The sequence below is a fragment of the Thamnophis sirtalis genome, unplaced genomic scaffold (genome assembly GCF_051295495.1).
Source record: "Thamnophis sirtalis isolate CommonGarterSnake01/CBP01778 unplaced genomic scaffold, rThaSir2_p1.2 scaffold_2, whole genome shotgun sequence".
Taxonomy (NCBI): domain Eukaryota; kingdom Metazoa; phylum Chordata; class Lepidosauria; order Squamata; family Natricidae; genus Thamnophis; species Thamnophis sirtalis.
Genome location: NW_028261382.1, coordinates 118,693,046 through 118,713,147, shown reverse-complemented (window position 1 = coordinate 118,713,147; position 20,102 = coordinate 118,693,046). Strand labels below are relative to the sequence as shown.

Genomic DNA, 20,102 nt, shown 5'->3' with positions numbered 1-20,102 from the left:
AATCTGAGTCAGTCAACAGAACCAGAGGTTTTGTCTTCTGGGGTTTTGGACTCGTGCTGGAGCCCGTCTTCAGGGAACTTCTCTGTAGCTCTCTAAGTTCGTTCTCTCTCTCTCCCTCCCTCTCTCTCTCCCTCCCTCCCTCCCTCCCTCCCCCCCCCTCTCTCTCTCTCAATAACTAAATATATCCACTGTGTTTTGCATCCTGTTTATCTTCCTACATAAAATACTTCCTTAGGAGGTAATTAAACAAGTCTGTTAAAGGAATAAGGAAGGTAACCTTTAAGATTTATTCAAGTAGTGGAATGTTCTCTTTACGGGAAAGAGGCATCCATCTGACCTTGTCTAGTTGGGTAAGCAAAGCAGGATCAGGACTGAATGATACGATGTTTTCCAGACAATATCACAGCAATGAACAAGATTGGGAAGAAAACAATGACAAACACTTCCATATCATCATTATAAATAAATAAATCCTACATGAAACCAACAGGTAATCAGGAACTGATATTTAGTCTTTAACACAATCTAGAAAAAGTAATATCACCTAAGAAGTATAACCAGGGATGAGCTGCTGGGGGTTCGCAGGGGTTCAGGAGAACCTCTAGCTAAGATTCTGTGCAGTTCAGAAAACCCCCAAATCTCATCTGGCTGGCACCGCCCATCCCACCATGCCCCTCCCAGGAGTCCCCACGCAGCCCATTTTGGATGCAGGTAAGTGCAGGGTGAGCAGGGAGGCTCAGAGAGGGTGAAAAAAATGGGCCTCCTGGAAGTTTGGGAAGGCCAGAAACAGGCCCGTTTCTGGCCTCCAAATGGTCTCTGGAGCCTGGGGAAGCCATTTTAACCTTCTTGGAGGCTCAAGGAAAGCCTCCAGAGTCCAGGGAGGGTAAAAATGCCCCCCTCCTGCCATGGTGCAAGAAGCTGACTAGGCCACCATAGCCATGCCCACCCAGCAACCAGGTAAAGAACCCCTTGCTAAAAATTTTGAAGCCGACCCCTGAGTATAACCACTTTATTTCAACTTCAGGTGACTATTTAAAAGGATTTAAGATGATTCATATTTTGTGTTTGCATAGAAAAGTCAAAGCACTGCCGATTAAAACATAAACTAGGTACGTCATTTAGCAACAGTCAAGAGTCTTAAGTCCTGGGTAATTTTTAAATTAAACATTGCCAAACCATTGTTGTGAAACTGATTTAGAAAATAATGCCCAGTGAAGAAAGTGGGCTTTTCCCTCAAAATATACAGTATAAATAAATAAAAATTAATGATATTTTTTTTTAAAAAAACGCACTCTTGATCTAAAGGAATTGCAGCTTGGTCTCTGGGAACCTGTAAATGCTCTATGATAATGATTTTGCTTTAAATGGATGGTGTAGTTTAACTTTAATTCATGATAGCATAATCACTCAATGAGGTTGATTCATCTGTCACATGTTCACAAACCTGAGAGACTCACCAATGGAATGGAAACAAATGCCTTGAAAAAAATATTCAAACAATTTTTATAAGGAAGTTTATTAATTAATTAATTAATTTAATTTATATTGCCGCCTATTCGTCCATGGTGAGTCAAGGCGGCTTACAGAATAAAAGACCACATTTAAAACAATAAAAACTAACACAAAGAATCAAATAAATTAATATACACATGTAACAAAATCATCTCCCATCTCCCACCTCCCACCTCCTACCCCGGGGACAGCAGATCACATGACCCATTTAATGGGCTCCATCCTGCTCTCGGTTCCCAGGCCTGCTGGCAGAACCAAGTTTTCAGTGCCTTCTGGAAGAGTATTAGAGTGGGCGCCATTCTAAACTCTGGGAGGATGACGTTCCAGAGAGAGAGGGAAGACCCTTTTTATGGGTCCCACCAGGTGTATCTCCCTCGGGGATGGGACCGACAACATTCCCTGCCACCCTGCTCTGATGAGTTGGGTAGATGTGACCAGCAAGAGACAGCCCCTCAGAATTACATGAGATACTAAAATATATGCAATTTGTTTTCAAAACAAATATATCCAGTGTGTTTCCTTACCTAAGCATCTCGTTTCAGTTCCACTCCATAATCCAGAAGAGAGACATTCTCTTACCACTGAGCCCACCAGCATGAATCCTAGGTCACAAGTAAATATAGCAGTCGAGCCATATGTAATCTGAGTCCCAATTTTATTCCCATTTGGAGGTGTAGGAAGTTCTCCACAGGAAATAACTGAAAAGAAGAAATATACATATTTGCAATATTATGTTGCACTCTCCAACAGTAAAATAAATTAAAAATATTTTTTTTAAAAAAACAGCAGTGACAATAAAAATGTTAAAACCTTTAGGACTGGCTAGGATAAGACCCATTTGAAAAAGAATCTTTAATTGGAAGTGTATTTTAAACAGTCTGTAGCTAAAGTGACAGAAAATGATACTGTGCAATGGAATAAAATTGATTTTGTGATTACTGATAGATCTGATTCTGAAAACTACAGAGAATGAAAGTGGTGAATGTACTTCATTTTAAAGCCATGAGCATCAAATGATTATGTTGACTTTATGGAGGCTTCAAGGATATTGTGTAGTTAAAAGTTTTATTGATACAGTCCATGGAATTTTTTCCCCCAGCAGTAATGCTTGGATGAGAATAATAGGTTTATTATCCTCATATGAAAAATCTTTCCTATTGACAAAGGATTCTAAGATTCAGTTTGCTGGTCTTCAAAACGGACACAAGGATGTTGGAAATAAATGCCTATTGAATATAAGGATGAATAAGATCCTGGAGCTAGTTGAATATGAATGATACCACCAGATGATAATATTTGTAGTTCAGAATTGAATGGTGAGGTCCTTGGTGTTCTTTGAGGTTGGCTGTTTTCTTGCAGACATTTCACTACCAAACTAGATAACATCATCAGTGAGGGAAGGGAATGGGATTTACCCTCTATTGATATACTAGCAGACAGTGTTTCTGCGAGGGTTTTTAGGGGTTCCTTGATTGGGCTGTTATTTACAGTTAGCTTGTTTGTCTGAGTCGGAAGTTCCTTAACTGGGGTATTGTTTATAGTCTTTGACTTCTGACCACAACTAAGCCAACATTTATGTTGTTAAGACAGTTGTTAAGTGAATTTTGCCCCATTTTACAACCTTCCTTGCCACAGTTGTTAAGTGAGTCACTGCAGTTGTTAAGTTAGTAGCCCCTTTGACTTTGCTTATCAGAAGGTCAAAAAGGTGATCACATGACTCCAGGACATTGCAAGCCTTAAAAATAAAAGTCAGTTGCAAAGTGTCTGGTTTGTGATCAGGTGACCATGGGATGCTGCAACGGTCATAAGTATGAAAAACGTTCATAAATCCCTTTTTTGGTGCCACTAAATGAACAGTTGTAGATTGAGGTCTACCTGTTCTTCTTAGTTGTTGGTCTAGTATTCTTTTTGGTGTTCATCTCTGCCTATCTGGATGTTGATTGCTGGCGAGGATGTATTTTGGATTTGAATATGAACAACTAATAGTAGAATACTTACTTTGGCAGTATGGCCTCTCGTTTCTCCAGCTCCAAGTTCCATTAGCAAGGCATTCAATGGATTCTGGTCCCAATCCATGGTAGCCAGGATCACAGCTAAAAACTACTTTTGTTTTGTACTCGTAGTGAGAACCATTCACTATTCGCCACCTTCCATGTTCCAGGGTAAATGAATTAATGCTTGGGCAGGTAACAACTTGAAAAAGAAAGAGGGGAAAAAAGAATATATTTTGAGAGCTTCACACTGTCAATCCTTGATATCGGTCTATGTATTAGGATATGAAACTTAATCTTAGTTCATAAATTAAACCGTTGCATAGTAATCTGTAGATTGTAGCTAATTTTGGTTTTGTTTCAGTTTAACATTTTTTTGGCTACGGAGAATGTTTGTTTCATTGCTCAAAATAACTAATTAGTGGATCACATATTAGAGTTTAAACATGTTTATTTATTTGATCAGGAATATGTATCTTATATAAACATGTCTGGAATTCAAATGATTATCGTACATCTTGAAGCAGGAGATTCATATTTTAAAATGAGAATTCAAGATTTAACTTTTGACTGCTAAATTATTAACATCAGCAGAATCGTATCACTAGGATCTATCCATAATTACTCTTTCCATCAGAAAATGAATATATGTCATAACTAATAAGAGAGCTTTTTCCCTCCTAACACTATCCTTGGCTATAGGATGGAAAACCAGATTGCACAAACAAGTGACAAAACTTTGCAATTGTAATTACACCTTATTTCTACTGTGTTTATATCTATCTGGATTGTATTCAATACTGAAAATAATAACAGTACTTTGCCATTTTTTTAAAAAAAAAACACATCCACTTAGACTCTAAAAGAAGGCTCACCTCCAATAATTTACACAACGTATCTTTTCTAAGTAAAAGGCTTTTTTCCTCAGTACGTGTTATTGTCTTAATTGCCTTAATGACGATGTTCCACATGTGGACATTTTCACAGCTTTTGGTGCACTATTATGGCAAGTTCTGCAGCAAATGGCTTAAATCAGAGGTCCTCAAACTTTTTAAACAGGGAGCCAATTCATGGTCCCTCAGACTGTTGGGGGGGCCCAGACCGGCTGGGTGGGTGTGGCTAGATAGTAATGTGACTGGGTGGGCATGGCGAGGTCATGTGACTAGGTGAGTGTGGCCAATTTAAAAGTCCATTGAACAATGCACACAAATTCAACTTTAATTTGTTTTGCTCCTGGTGGTGTTTTATTTGCTTTTGTTTGCATGTTGCTTTTTTGGTTGCTTTTTCTTTTTACTAGATTGTTTTTTCAGTTGTTTAGGAGTTTAGTGGTCCACTTCAGGAAACTCAGTATTGCAGCAATTTTTCTCAGCCCCAAGGAGCTTGAGAAATCTCTGTCTCTCTTTCTCTCGCTCTCTCTCCCTTTCTGTATCTCCTACTCTCCCTCTGTCTCTCTCACTCTGTGTCTATCTATCTTACTCTATCTATCTTCTAGAGGCAGGGGAGGTGAAAAATGAGCCATTTTTGGCAATTTTTGGCCTCCTGAGGTTTCTGTGCACCCCATTTTTCACCTCCCCCACCCCCAGAAGCATTCTGCACACCAAAAACAGGCAAAAATGGCTCATTTTTTGGCCCAAACTGGCCCCTGGGGTGTCTGTGTGCCCCATTTTTTTACCTACCCCACTTCCAGAACGTCTCTGCAGGCCAAAATTGTTGGCCTTATCTTTCAGTTGCAGCCCATGGGGCTTGCAAAGGTAAATCCTATGCTTAGTCGAAGGGTGGGTGGGGCGATGTGGGTGGGGCAGCTTCTTGGTCCTGCGTGGGCTGGATTAAAGGCTTTGGTGGGCCACATGCATCCTACGGGCTATACTTTGAGGACCCATGACTTAAATAGACCTCAAAGGTCTTTCTTTTCTCTCTGTTATACTCACTTTGATTTTAATTTCCCAATTAGCTATTTTGCTATTTTGTTTTATCTATTTTCCGTTCTTCCTTGTCACTATGTCAAATGGTGGCATCCAGATATAGAAACAAAGAATGGATGGATGATGTAGATGTGTGCATATGTACATGTATCTATGTGTCTGTGCCTAGCAAAACCATCCACACACTTAGTGAATTTTGTCTGTTCCTTTATGAAATAAGCAACATTCCCTTATTCTGAAAATACAAATGGAACACTCTTTCAATCATCATTAGCACCCTCATTACCATATGCATAACTTTTGGCAATAATAAAGTTCTGTTTTGTTCATTAAAAGAAAATGGAACAAGTTTTGACTTGTCTTATTAAAGTTTGGGGCATAAAACATGCATTTTGTATTCAAAGGAGGATTCTGTTTTTTTTCTGTGCTTTCGATAAGTATATAGTATCTCCCTCCAGCACTGTTTGTTTATTTCCAGTCTGATCATGATGATTTTGAATGTATAAATTCATTAAATGAATCAATAGATTCATTAAACAAGCCTTCTCTAGTAGCTTACAAAAAACAAAAACAAAGAAAAAACCTCCAATCTAATATTTTTTTTAAAAAACCAAAAACATTTGATAATTACCCTGGAAGAGCTTTTACAATGAAATGATGTAAAATATATAAGAATCATAATTTTCAAACATTCCCAGGATTGAAAAATTATCAAACAGTTAAAATCTATAATTTTAGTCGCCTTGAAAAAAAAAAAAAGACCATCAGTAGGAAGACTAACGGTAGGTACCAAGCAATTTTCCCAAGCACATTATTGAAATGAGAAGGTCCTCAACTATGTATCATGTCATTTAGCTTCATCACTATTAATGAAGGATTGTCAAAGGTGTCCAAAGAATTTGGACAGAAATATATACTGTGCTTAAACTGTTCAGGAAAATAAGTCATACTTTATTTTGTGACTATAAAGGTTCCTAGTACTTAAGTTATACAAGGTGTTTTTGGTTTTTGGTTTTTTTTTTTAAACAAGGTGTGTGGTTATAGGAAGATAACTTTAAAACTATGTAATTTATATGAATTATAGCTGGTATAAGGCAAAACTACACAGAGTTCAGGCTACAATAAGTCTGATTCCATCTCTTTTGACTAACAGTATTTTTTTAAAGCAAAAGATTTTATGAGATGCAGCTGCATAGAATTGTTAGCTGGAAAAGAGTCTGCCAGCTTTGTGATTTCTCTTTTACAGAGAATGTCTTTTTTTTTGGGGGGGGGAATCTCCTAATAAACTTTTTGGACTTTTTTTAACTCCGAAATGTTGTCTGTTATAGGTAGTTCTTACTGTAACTTTAAAAGGACACAGATTAACAGAGTTGGAAGGGTCCTTGTATGTCATCTAATCGAACCCACCACCCAAGCAGACTCTACACCATTTCTGACAAATGGCATCCAGTCTCTTCTTCAAAGTTTCCAGTGATGAAGCTCCCACAACTTCTGAAGGCAAGCTGTTCCATTGGTTGATTGCTCTTGCTGTCAGAAAATTTCTCCTGATTTCCAGTTGAATCTCTCCTTGTTCAGTTTCCATCCATTATTCCTTGTCTGGCCTTCAGGCATTTTGGAAAATAGCTTGACCCCCCTCCTCTCAATATTTCACTCTCTAAAATATTGGGACACTGCCATCATATCTCTTGCCATATCAAGAGACATGACACTGCTATCATATCTCTTCACTAGATTAGCCACGCCCGGTTCCTGCAACCATTCATCGTATGTAGGAATTGGGCATGGCTAGTGTACTGAAGAGAAGGTCTAGGGGAGACATGGTAATGATGATAAACGATAAACAAGACAGTCATTATGATGATGAGCCGAGGTGGCGCAGTGGTTAGAGTGCAGCACTGCAGGCTATTTCAGCTGACTGCAGTTCAGCAGTTCGGCTGTTTAAATCTCACCGGCTCAAGGTTGACTCAGCCTTCCATCCTTCCGATGTGGGTAAAATGGGGACCCGGATTGTTGGGGGCAATATGCTGACTCTGTAAACCGCTTAGAGAGGGCTGAAAGCCCTATAAAGCGGTATATAAGTCTAACTGCTATTGCTATTGCTATGATAAACAGGACAGGCATTAAGTGAGCAATAAATGACAACCTACAATAATATGTGTGCCACGTTCATTAAATTTTTCTTTGTTCATTAAGTTATTCTTTGAATACAGGTAGTCCTTGACTTATGACCATCATTGGGACCAGAATTTCCACTGCTAAGCAAGGCAGCTGCTAAGTGAATTGCATCCAATTTTGTGACATTTTTTGCCACAGCTATTAAGCAAATCACTGCAGTTGCTCAATGAATCAGCAGATCATTAATCAAATCCAGCTTCCCCCTTTGCCTCTGCTTGTCAGAAGCCTCCTGGAAATGTCGCAAATGATGATCAGGTGACCTCAGGATGCTGTAACTGCCTGAGTCTAAATTCGACCACATAATCATAGAGATGCTACAACAAACAACACTAGCATGAGGACTGCTCATAAGTCACTTTTTTTCAGTGATGTTGTAGCTTTCAACAGTCACTAAATGAATGGTTGTAAGTTGAGGACTACCTGTGCATACACTCACTTATGTCTGTAGGATGATTCACTCATTACCTACAATCCCTTTAAATGTATAATTATTTAGAAAGTGAAATATTAGTAATGATCTTTAACTGTTTAACAACAAAGCAAAGAAATCCTTTCTAGGTTATGCTTACCTACACAGCGAGGTGTTTTATTATGGTTGCTCCATGTGCCATCTGGCTGGCAGGATGCAGTGGTTAGTTCCTTGGAGGATAGCCGGTACCCATCATTGCAAAAGTAAGTTACGTACGTGCCTACTAAGTAATCTGTAGTTAATATCCCACCATTTAATGGAGCTTTTGGAATTCCACAGGAAATAGCTGAAACATTAACACAGGCAAGCAAAATGTCATTTGACTATACTGGAAAATTCAATTTCTATGTATATTATTTTAGTATTCAGAAATAAAACTGTAATTCAAATATGAAAATATGATTTCAGACTTCTTAAAATTCTTAAAGATGCTTGGAAGGATTAGCAAGTTTTCAGAATTTGACTACATGAGAAAATTTTATTTCTATGTTTATTATCTCTAATATTCTAATTCAGATATGAAAATATGACTAAAAATGCTTGGCAGAATTGCAGCATTACAAATAATGCATCATTCAGACTTTCTTTTTCCTTTTTCACAGCCACCTGTGCTTGCAAATGAGTTTCTTCTGTGGTGGAATGTAGTCTGGATTCCAGGAGGGGGTGCTGTATATGTCCCCCCCAAAGGTTCTCAAAGTATTTTTAATTAGGCAAGTAATCTGCTTGACACGTAATCTGTTTGGCAAGATTTTGTCTACATATGAGGAACAATAAAGAAAACTGCTTAGAACAGAGCCTGTCATATGCCGGATGAGTCATGTACTAGCCATGCAGATTGTTGTGACCCGCCAGTGGCCAGCAGAGCTGGCAGAAGATTCAGACAATGAAGAGGTTGGGGAGGAACATGGGCCAGTCCTGGAGTCTGGGGAAGACTCTGAAAAGTGCTCTGTGTTGGAGGCAGAGAGGGGACCAGATCCATATGCAAGTTATTGGCTGTCTTCAGAATCAAACATCAGTGAGGCAGATGAACAACTGGAGTCTGTTCCCAGTGGGTACATGCACAGAGTTGCCAGACAAAGGGAACAGCTAAGCAACAGGGGTCGACTTGGGAGTAAAGCCACAGGTGGACGACGAATGGCCCCTCCCAGAGAAAATAAAAGAGTAGCGGAAGGGGAGTGGAGTTTGCAGGAGACAATTAGTTCACTTAATTGGTTTATGACTCTCCAAGGCTCCTTGCCAAGTCTTGCAGATATAGGCCTGGCAGCTCTCCAAGCCAGATAAGTTCTGTGACTGTAAATTCTCCCTTGAAAGACTTTGCTGGATATTAATCAGCAGAATTCACAGTAAATTAAGAAAATGGGTTTTTGTCAGGTCAAGTAGTTTGCTTCATGCTCTCAGGAAGCCTAGGTCAGAACACCCATGCCAGTTTAGCAACAGCGGAAAAAGTCCCAATACGGCATGTGATGCCGGCCATGACGCTGTGAGTTTGACACCCCAGGCTTAGAAGAAACTCAGCATGTCTTTCTTAGTTTTTGGTGCCTGAAGTCATCAAACTTGGTGAAGTATTCATTGCCCCTTTGCAGTGTCTGAAACCAGAAAAACTCCCAATCTGTAGAATAGGCTTAAGTTCTATCTTCTTAGGATTCAAGTACTTTCATGTCTTTCTGACTCTATTAGATATTTTTTTGTTCATTTCAGGTTGAAAATTTGTTCTTACTAAACAATATACCAAGTATTATTTATTTAATCATCAAAAGGTTGGGTTGGCTTCTTCTAAATATGATTGAGGACATAACGACTTTGGGATTTTGAGCAGAATGGGACCAAACTGAAAGAAGAAAACCACCTCAGTGCCAACACAATCTTCCAGAAGTTGAAAACTGAAGAAAATACAAAGGCATTGGGATTGGAAAGAATGATTTTTTTTTTTATTTCTGAACAGGAAAAGTGAAGCAGCTTCTATAATGATGTTTTAGAAGGACTCTCGTTTCACTCTCATAAAAGCTTCAGGTGATATGTTCAACTGCTTGCTGTTTTTATTACAAAGAGCTATTTCAAAAGTATATGCATAGCATCATTGCTGGTCTCTGGGCAATCATTTGGTGAATAACACATTTCTTTTCTCATACTTTCTTTTGCAAATTATTTGCTCTATTTTCTTACTGGGTTAGACTAGCAGAATATTCCTTGATACCATTTCATTCAAGTAGTTTCTCATAAAGGTTTTCAGCATTCTGTCGGAAACGTTATTCATTTCACTCAAAAATATGATGCCTCGAACAATATAAACTGAAGACCAAGGTCAGCCTATTCACTTCCCCATCTCTTTCATAGCTTTGAATTTTATACCTGCCAATCAGCATTGATAGAATAATTTATATCACTAAAAAGAAACAAAAGGGAATGTTTGTTCAAGTTTTGAAATAATGCTTCCTTGTTGCTGATGCTTGTTTATTTAATAGAAACGTTTTTTAAAAAAATAATACCTTTGGTAAGGGGGAATGAAATCGATATGTATGTGTGGAGTATTCCCCCCCCACACACACACACTTGCTAGAGATTTTCCTGAGGGTAAAAATAAAATCCCTGTGTCTTTGTATGTGCATATTTCCTAACCAAGTCCAATAAAACAAACTAGTTCAATAAAACTAAAACAAAGGGGAACTATTGATTTTGAAGTTGTTAAAAGTATTCTAGAACCCATAGAGAATCATCCTTGGAAGAGTTCATATAAGTATCCATCTGCTTCCAACAATCTGGTGTTTGTAAAAATAGCTGTTGAAAGAGACACTATATTTTATTAGCCTCTTACTCCTATTTTACAACCCTAAGTAATAATTCTCACTTTGTATGATGTGCAGCGTACATGTTTAAATAACATTGCATCACGGTCAAGTTTAGCCTAAGGACAAATTGGCATTGGCTTAGGATGCCAAAGTGTTGGGGAGGAGTCAATGCCACCCCTCCTTCAGAATCATGCAAATCTTTACATCAGCCGATGGTAGCAAAAACAGACTGAGAATCTCATATACCGAGTTATTTATAGCATTCCTCAACCTCTTTTTTCCAGAAGTGGATACTGCTCAGAGGATCAGGACCATCAGTTTGAAGTTCCATCCATATTGTTTAAAATGTTGATCTTACTGAATTCACGTAGCTATTCATGAAATAGTCATTTTCAGGTGGCAAAGATAACATAAAGGCCATCTGATTACTTGTAATAATGGCAAGACTCAGCACTCTTACTTTTGGAAAATATTAATCATAATTGTGGTGACAAGACAAATGGAAAGCAATGCAAAGACATACTGATTTATGCAGTTCTGCTAAAAGGGAGTTCTCTTTCTGTTAATCTAAGATTAAAATCAGCAGTTGCACCATCGGTGTATACATCTTTCAAAAGACAATCAAAAAGCCAAAAAGGAAACAAAAAAAGACCAAAACACCTCCTCACCAGCAGTCAATACCCAAATAAGGAGAGATTAACACTAAGACGAACATGTCTGTGTAGATTCTCAGTCATCCTGGTCATGGTTATCCACATCCATTTGCACTACTCAGGTGACCCTGACGACACAGATAAACCTCCAGGTGGCCCCAACAACTTTCTAGAAGAATGCAAATGACTAGCTGTCTGCAAGGAGTATAAATCGTTCTATTCCCCACCATCTAGTCAGAGCTGGAGAAGCTTCTTAGATGAGAAGCAAAATGTATTCAAAGAAAAATCAGAAATTCCAGTTGCCTCTTGAAAAAAACACCTTTGGGACCAAGATTAATACTAAGCAAAATATAAGAAGTAAATAAAAGCTCAATCAAATAACTACCAACTCAGACAAACAGTCTAATCAAGGAACCACCAAGAACACTCCATCAATACTGACAGGGTATGCCACTAGTACCGTATATAAACAGAGAGCAAACCCCACACCCTTCTAGCACTGATGATGTTACCTAGCTCGGTAATGAAACAGCTGCATGCATCCTTATTATTAGTCAGGTTTCAAACAACTTTTGTATAAAATGTCCAAGTCAAGAGTTATTTCCCTTTAATTAAATCCCTTTAATTGAATTAAAGGGAATCCAATCCCTATGATTGATCAAACTTTGTACAAAAACTATGCATGCTTTGAGCATTGTTTGGAAGAGGTATGGCAAAATATGAATACAGCACCTCCTTGAAGCCATAACATTTTTTTTCTGACTTCCAAAGGAGTTTGCCATAGGATGCTGCTGTATTAATGAATTGCATAAAAGACATGGCTATTTTCATACATCAATTACTCAAAGAGACATTTGTTTTCCAGATTCCAGATTAGATTACATGTGAATCTAAAAAAAAAGATCCATCTGTTTTAAAAATACATTGTGCTTCCCCTTGTTTCAAAACATTTTTTTCTAAAAAGTTTTTGAAGTGTACATGGCAAATGCTACTTTCCTTTAGATCAGTGGTCACCAACCAGTGGTCCATAGATCACTAATGGTGCACGAGAAAATTTTGGTGGTCTGCAGAAAAAATTATTTGCATTTTTTTATATTGCACTAAATACTATTTATCTTTTTTTTTAAATCATATTAGTGGTCCTCAAGATTTAAAATTATGAATTTGTAGTCCCTCAGGTCCAAAAGATTGATGACCCCTGCTTTAGATTCAGGAAGATAAAAATAGATTTTAAAAATTAGCCAGTTTAATTTGTGGATTGATTCACATATGTAGGCACAGACAACTGTTTATATTAGTATTGCCACTCAGGATTCCAAGAATTAGAACGGGGGGAAAAAACATTCAAATAGTTCTGGAAAGCTGAACTAGTCAGCAGAACAGAACTTTATAGGACTAGGACAGACTGACCCCCCAATGCATGAAGTACCAAGTCATAACCAAGTCAAACAGATATATTTTAGAGTCAGCTCATCTAGCAAAATCACATTGTCCACATTGCCCTTAAGTTTTCAAATACACAGGTATTTGTAGAGCATTTTGCTATTTTTATAAATCAATAAAACTTAAATAAATAATCAATATAATCAAGGAAACTTGATTTCAATAAATTTAAATGGGGTCTTCTGTTTGGAACTCTTTTGTCTTTTAAGAAATGGATCTCAGGAAATTTCAAATCCTGAAAATCATGCCTTCACCAGTAAATGGCTTGCATAAAATTGGGTAAACATTCTACACACATTTTTCTAGGTGCATATTCACTTGTATATTGTATGTCTAAATTGCAACTGTTAACCGTAAATGTGTATTAATACATATTCATGCTTTTGGTGGGAAAATGCATTTAAAGAAAATTCACATTAAAAATAATATGACTGCTATTATGAGTGGTATAATATGATTGGTAATATTCAGTATAGTTTTCATGAAGGTGTATGCTAATGAAATGATTTCCAGACAATGCTGCATGAGACGAACATCAGCAAATACTCATTGTTTTATATGGCATTATCTGGAAATCATTTCACCAATTCATTTAGGATTATTTAAGATTTGTCTGCCATTAATATTATGAATGACAATAATATTCTGGTCTCCTAGAAAACATCATATTAAATAATTAAAACATTATATTAAACAATACAAAGCAAAACATTAGTGATTAAATAATACTGCAGTTAATAATAATAAAATAATTGCCAAAAAATTGGAACATCTCTTGAACACAATTGGCATTGACAAAATCACTATAAGTCAATTACAAAAGGCAGCTAAATAGCTTACATCCTGTAATAAAACCTTTAAAACCATCAAACAGCTTCTGCTTATCCCAGATAGGAAGTCCTTAATAGATGGATAACAATGCCAAATCTAGTCTAAACATTTAGCCGATTGGGCAGCTAAGTATAATAATAAAAGAAGACAATGTGGATAATTTGTGACAATACTAGGGAATAGTAGAATAAAAGACAAAGAATTGGAGATGATAAGAAAGTATCAAGATTTAAAAATCAAATCTTATTGCCACATTGGGTGCCACTGAAAAATTCTTGGAAGCACTTAGAAAATCTACATATTGAGAAAATTTACATGTGTCAATTACAAAAGGCCACTCTGACTAGATTAACACATATATTATACAGATCCTACATCATCCGAGGTTCTTGAGTTATAACTTGAAACTTATGAAGGCCAACATCAGCTAAAGAACTGGCAGCTGTGATTTTACATTAAAGTGAATGTAATAATAGCGATAATGAAAAAAGGAATATAAAATTCATTTTCAACTTGATACAAATGAAAGTCATGCACCAAATATGAAAACAAAAATAAAACAAATTAAAAAGTTATTGTACTTTGTATTTAAGCTAGGTTGATAAAAAAGATTTCAATATTAATTAATCAATGCTTATATTCTGCTTATCTTCAATATGCGGAGTGGCTAATATCCAAATAATAAAACTCACAGAATAATCATAATAATGAAACTCATAAAATAGAATTAAGATAATAATATTAAAACCAAAAAAGCAATGTGATATCCAAGGGTTACAAGCCACCCATGAAAGACCTCTAAGTTTCCAAATGCTACATCTGGTTTCCCCCCCTCCCCGCCGAAGTGCATTCATTAACATTGTAAAAATGTTATTTAGAATCACTCTGAAATTCTCCTTCCTTCTCAATGCCATAAAATATATATTTCAAAAAGTAATTAAACAGGTAAGATGATAGAAATGTAGAAACATCATAACCATGACAGCATGTTTAGAATGAATAACGTTTTGGTATAGGAAAATGTAACTGAAGAAAAGAAAAGAAAAGTGCATTTGCATTTCTTTCAATAATCTGAAATTCATAATCTCTTCTGAATTTTGAGTTAAAGTAATTGAAAACATATTCCTTGTTTTGCTACTAAGTATTGCCATAAAAGCGTATTACACTGAATATGGCTGCAGTGAAAATGCAGGAAGAGATACATTTAGAATGTCAGCCATTCTAAATGTCAGTCAACCGTCAATTTATCTGGATGAGTTTTACTTTATTATTTTATTTATTCCATTTCTACAGCTGCCCATCTCAGTCCTTGACTCTGGATGGCTTACAATTCAGAAAAAAAAAATTACAATTAAAACATTAAAAACATTTTAAACAATAAAAAACAAACTTGGAAACATAGCTAAGTTCTTAGGACCTTAAAAATGGTTTAGAGGTTTGGGGTCATTCTAATATCCAATGGGAAGATGTTCCGCAGAGCAGTGTTCACAGCATCTTCTACTCCCTCCCAATCTTTGGCTGATGGAATCTGCAGCATAGCAATTCTGCTAAATTCAGTTAGAGGAGTACTGACTCTTGGAAAAAAGATGAGGCTAAACCAATTTTGTTATGTACAATGACAATAAATGATATTATTAGTATTATTATCTCTTGTATTCATTAAGCATGAAACTCAGCCAAGTGAACATTTAAAGATTTGTCACAAATACCATTGACTGGTGATAAAGGTTGATATGGGTTGCTGTCAGCATCCTACTGTAAGTTTCAACCAAGTATCTTCTTAAAATATATGATGTTCCAAGCAGCGCAGCTTTTTGCAGTTCTCCTGGTGTTATTGCAGGAAGCTGCAATTTCTTTATGTGTTTTGTAAAATTCTTGGACATGGTGCCAAGTGCTCTGATGACAATGGGTATCATTGTTATATGTTTCATCCATAACTGTGTTGTTAAGATAGCCAGGTCACAATATTTTGTGATTTTTTTCCAGTTCTTTTTCTTTCACTCTGGTGTCTCCTGCTTCTGCAATATCAATAAATTGTATGTTTCAGTTTTCGCAACTGTGATAGAATAGAATAGCAGAGTTGGAAGGGACTTTAGAGGTCTTCTAGTCCAATCCCCTGCCTAGGCAAGAAGCCCTACACCACTTCAGACAAATGGTTATCCAACATCTTCTTAAAGACTTCCAGTGTTGGAGCATTCACAACTTCTGGAGGCAAGTTGTTCCACTGATATCTGTGTTCCAAATGATGATCCATCTGTATTTGGAAGTCCCATAAGATCTTCACCTTCTCATTTTCGATAACTTTTTCCACTTTATGTTCCCATGATTTTTTGGATACAGGTAAGTTGTATTTTTTACATAATGACCAGTGGATTAATTTAGCAGGTCAGTCGTATCTTGCTTTGTAATCAATTTGTGCAATTTTTCTGCATTCACATATTAAATGTGAAAGTTTTGACTTTGTCATTGCAAAGTTGGTAGTTTGGATTGTCAGTGGATTTTTGTATCTTCAGTTTCATCACATTAGTTTGTAGTGCTTGCTCTTGAGCAGGCAATATTAAACCTTCTGTTTCTTTCTTGATTGTTCCACCACCACCACCACCATCATCATCATCATCATCATCCCAGGTAATCCATTCCTAAGCCACATGTAGGTTAAAAGTTAAAAGTTCTGGCCAGGATCTTAACAATAGTAAGTTTGAAGTCCTAGTGTGAGCATGTCTCATAGAACAGCATTCCATAGACAAGACATCATGTTAAGACCCTTTCTTCAATCATCAATACTGTAATGTCCAATGATGATGAAACAGAAATGTGTTTATTAAATTCCAGGGTGAGCATTAAATCTCATAAGCTCTTTTGGTGCATACAAAGTTCCTACTGATGATAATTAAGGAAAAAAAAACCTGTTCTCTTCGGTGATTACCAGTGTGCTTTAAGAATAAGAACTGATTACTTTGTCTCATACCATCATTTCTATGTTGTAGCTTATTGCCTGAGTAAGCTCCAGTGGATGAAGATCTATGATAAAGATCATAAGATTCCATTTATTTTTGACCTCAGTCATCTTCAATTAGCACCATTGGTGCCAAAATGTAGAAATGGGTACTATGGTGTCACAATAACCTTTTCATACTTGCATCACAGTTTGCATGCCAGTGGATAATGTCAAGTCTTTTGCCACTTGATCTCCTCATGTGCCCATGTATAGATGCCCCAATTTAGAAACAATGCATACTATTAATTGTGACTGGAAAGCAACTAACAAACCATTTATATCTCATGAACTGGAGATACATGTACTCTTTAACTGACTGCTGTGTGCTATCTTAAGGAAAGTAAGCAGGACTGTCCATGAACTAGGATAAAAAGGGTTGGTTGTCTTTTGTAGAAGTGTGCACAGATAGTGTTGAAAAAAAAAGTAATTAAGCCTTTCCCCAATAAAGAAAGAAGTGAAGAAAAAACTCAAGATCAGCCCACCTTGATTCTGCTGAGTATAAGAGGAAAAAGGAACAAGAAAATCCACCAGGCTTTCAAAATTCTGTTTTTATAGCTAGTCTTCATTCTAGTATTTTTTTTTTTTTGTAATTTCTGTTTTCTGGCCTGGTCTACTTCAAAGGGCTAACATTATCAGAGTCAAACAATAAGAATGTAAGTTTGTAATGAAAATCTTAACCTTGACAGGCCGGTACAGGTACATCCCATGCATAATATCCAAGGGGGGATTTTCTACACACAGCAGTGCTTTTCCCAACAAGACGGAATCCTCGGTCACAAGCCCAGCGAACCACGCTGTTAAGTTGCCCTCCGGTCTGGCTTACAATGAAACCATGAGGTGGTGATTCTGGAGTACTGCAGTAAAGAGCTTGAAAACAGAACCAAAAAAAAAAAAAAAAAATTCTTACATTTCTTCCTTCTATGGATGTTAATTATTGCACTGTTTAATAGCAGACAGGTGTCTGCAGGAATTATATGTGTGATTGCTTTTTAGCAATGATGCTACAAACAGTGGGAAAACAAAACCACCCTGTTTACCTAACAGAGGAAAATAAATCCATTTATCTGGGTTTCATATTACAGGGGATCTTTTCCCTGGCATCATTTCTCTTCTGGGGAAATGGGAATCATGCGGTAATGTATGGAAGGACAGGTGTGCAGATAGTGAGATCTACATAGTAAAACGAAATTGCCAATCAGTCAACAGGATGTTGCAACTTTCAATGTTCTTACACCCATGTGTAAAGGGATATTGCAAATATCAGTATTGAAATAAATCTTACAAATAAGAACCAAAGGAATATGTTCTTTTTGCCCCGCAAGTACCAACATTATGAATTCTCCCCAGTGTGTGTGTGTGTGTGTGTGTGTGTGTGTGTGTGTGTGTGTACTTACAAATATAATTCTACTTTTACTCTGTTAACTGTCATGTTTAATTTTTCCATTAGAAGATTTTACAAATTTCTAATTATAATTTGTAATTTAACGTGAGCTCAAGGTAATTTAATATTCGGAAGAAAGATCAAGAAACATGACATATATATGCTGGCTGAATAAAAGGAATGTGAATGCTTTGTCAGGAAGGGGAGGACATATAGCCACAAAACATATTATATGGAATATGGAAATGACTTGTTAATTTTCTATAAATGTATCTCTGTCTCTCTCTCTGTCTCTCTGTCTCTCTCTGTCTCTCTCTCTCTCTCTCCCTCCCTCCCTCCCTCCCTCCCTCCCTCCCTCCCTCTCCCCCCCCGGTGGAATTTTGCATAGCAGACTGTCTTTCACATCCACATCTTCTTATAAGGAGGTTACTGATGAGAAAAAAATGAAGAAAAACTGGCTTATAATTTAAAGGTTTTTAGGATAATTTAGAAATGACACTGGTTTATAGGAACCAGCATTTTACTGTTGTCAACTGATGAACATCATGTTCATATGTAAATCTCGAATTTAGAATGGAACCACTATAGTATTTCTCCTAAAAATCCATATCACAACTTGTAGTTGACATTGTTCCACTTCAAAATTGCCACCTAAATCTTGTCTAAAGTGAAATTCAAGGTAAAGGTGTGGATTCTTCTTCAGCTGAAATCAAAATCTAAAGAAACCTAAACAGAATTATATGCTTCATGGTTGCCTTCATTTATAAACACAAATAAGCAAAAGTTTAAAGAAAGCATACTGTTCCAAAAAGAACTGCTATGATTAAGATGTTGTTTTCACCTTCCTTGAAGGCAGACAAATTATTATGAGCTCATTTGGTAGTTGGCTACTTTGAACTAGACAAAAAAAGAGAAAGAAAGAAGAAAGAAAGAAGAAGAAAGGAAAAAGAAAGAAAGGAAAAAGAAGAAAGGAAGGTAGAAAGGAAGGGAGAGTGAGAGAGAGAGAGAGAGAGAAAGAAAGAAAGGAAGAAAGAAAGGAAGAAAGAAAGAAAGAAAGAAGAAAGAAAGATCATCAAATTTCCTGGTTATATTGACAATAGAACTGAACTTGCATTTAGTTGGATTTTACAATCATATCTTCCAAGATTTTATTTCTCCCTTCTCTATATAGTCTTTGTCCAGCTTCCATTTCTCTTCCATCTCAATATGCTTGTTGTTTCCCTTATTGATTCTTTTGAAGTAGAGTGAAAAAAAGGGGTGACTTACCTATGTATCTTATCCTAAAACCTTTTTTGTTGGTACCATGGTCTGCTGACCATCGGAGAAATACTTCATGGCCAGTGCTTGTTATATTGAGAGAGGAGGTATAATCTCCACTTAAGGAGATTAGCAATGGGCTATGACTGTTTGGTCCTTGATCCCAGGGAACACATATGAGGGAAAAAGAAAGACCAAAATTAGAGAAATGTTAAATGTTTTTGTTGGATATATAATCACTTGAATAATGAAATATATTGCAGCCATCTGTTCATAGCATGTGAAAATGTTCATTAATTGTATGCAACAATCACACTGTGTTATTTCTGATACAATGCATAATGTAATATTGCTTGCTAAAAGAACTATTATGCATTCAAAGTTGAATATCCTTTAGTTACCATCAAACACCTCAAGTATATCAAATTCTTTTTCAGTCTGGAAGAATTCAAAGTAAAGGCTGATATTGTAACCCTTTTCCACTGTAATGGTCCAAGCACACATTTGAAGATTTGGATAGCTATCTGGGTAGCCTGGGCTCAGAATCACTCCAGTTGAATCAAGGCGCAATTCATTTGCTGGACACAATACTGCAAGAGAGAGAGAGAGAGAAACAGAAACAGAGATAAACAGAGAAATAAATAGAAAAGAAAATGAGCTGTAAACAACTGAATAACTGAAAAG

At 36.7% G+C, this 20,102-nt stretch overlaps 1 protein-coding gene across 1 annotated transcript in view; it reads right to left on the bottom strand.

Moving 5' to 3' along the window:
• The window catches only part of CSMD3 (CUB and Sushi multiple domains 3), a 669,496-nt gene that overhangs the window by 82,758 nt on the left and 566,636 nt on the right, over nucleotides 1-20,102 (bottom strand). Inside the window, exons 48-53 of the mRNA XM_087706764.1 lie at nucleotides 19,820-20,008; nucleotides 19,428-19,574; nucleotides 17,459-17,647; nucleotides 8,170-8,355; nucleotides 3,511-3,705; nucleotides 2,037-2,210 (exon numbers count right to left, since the gene is read on the bottom strand). Coding sequence (XP_087562890.1) covers nucleotides 2,037-2,210; nucleotides 3,511-3,705; nucleotides 8,170-8,355; nucleotides 17,459-17,647; nucleotides 19,428-19,574; nucleotides 19,820-20,008 — 1,080 coding nt within the window. The remainder of the gene's footprint in view (nucleotides 1-2,036; nucleotides 2,211-3,510; nucleotides 3,706-8,169; nucleotides 8,356-17,458; nucleotides 17,648-19,427; nucleotides 19,575-19,819; nucleotides 20,009-20,102) is intronic.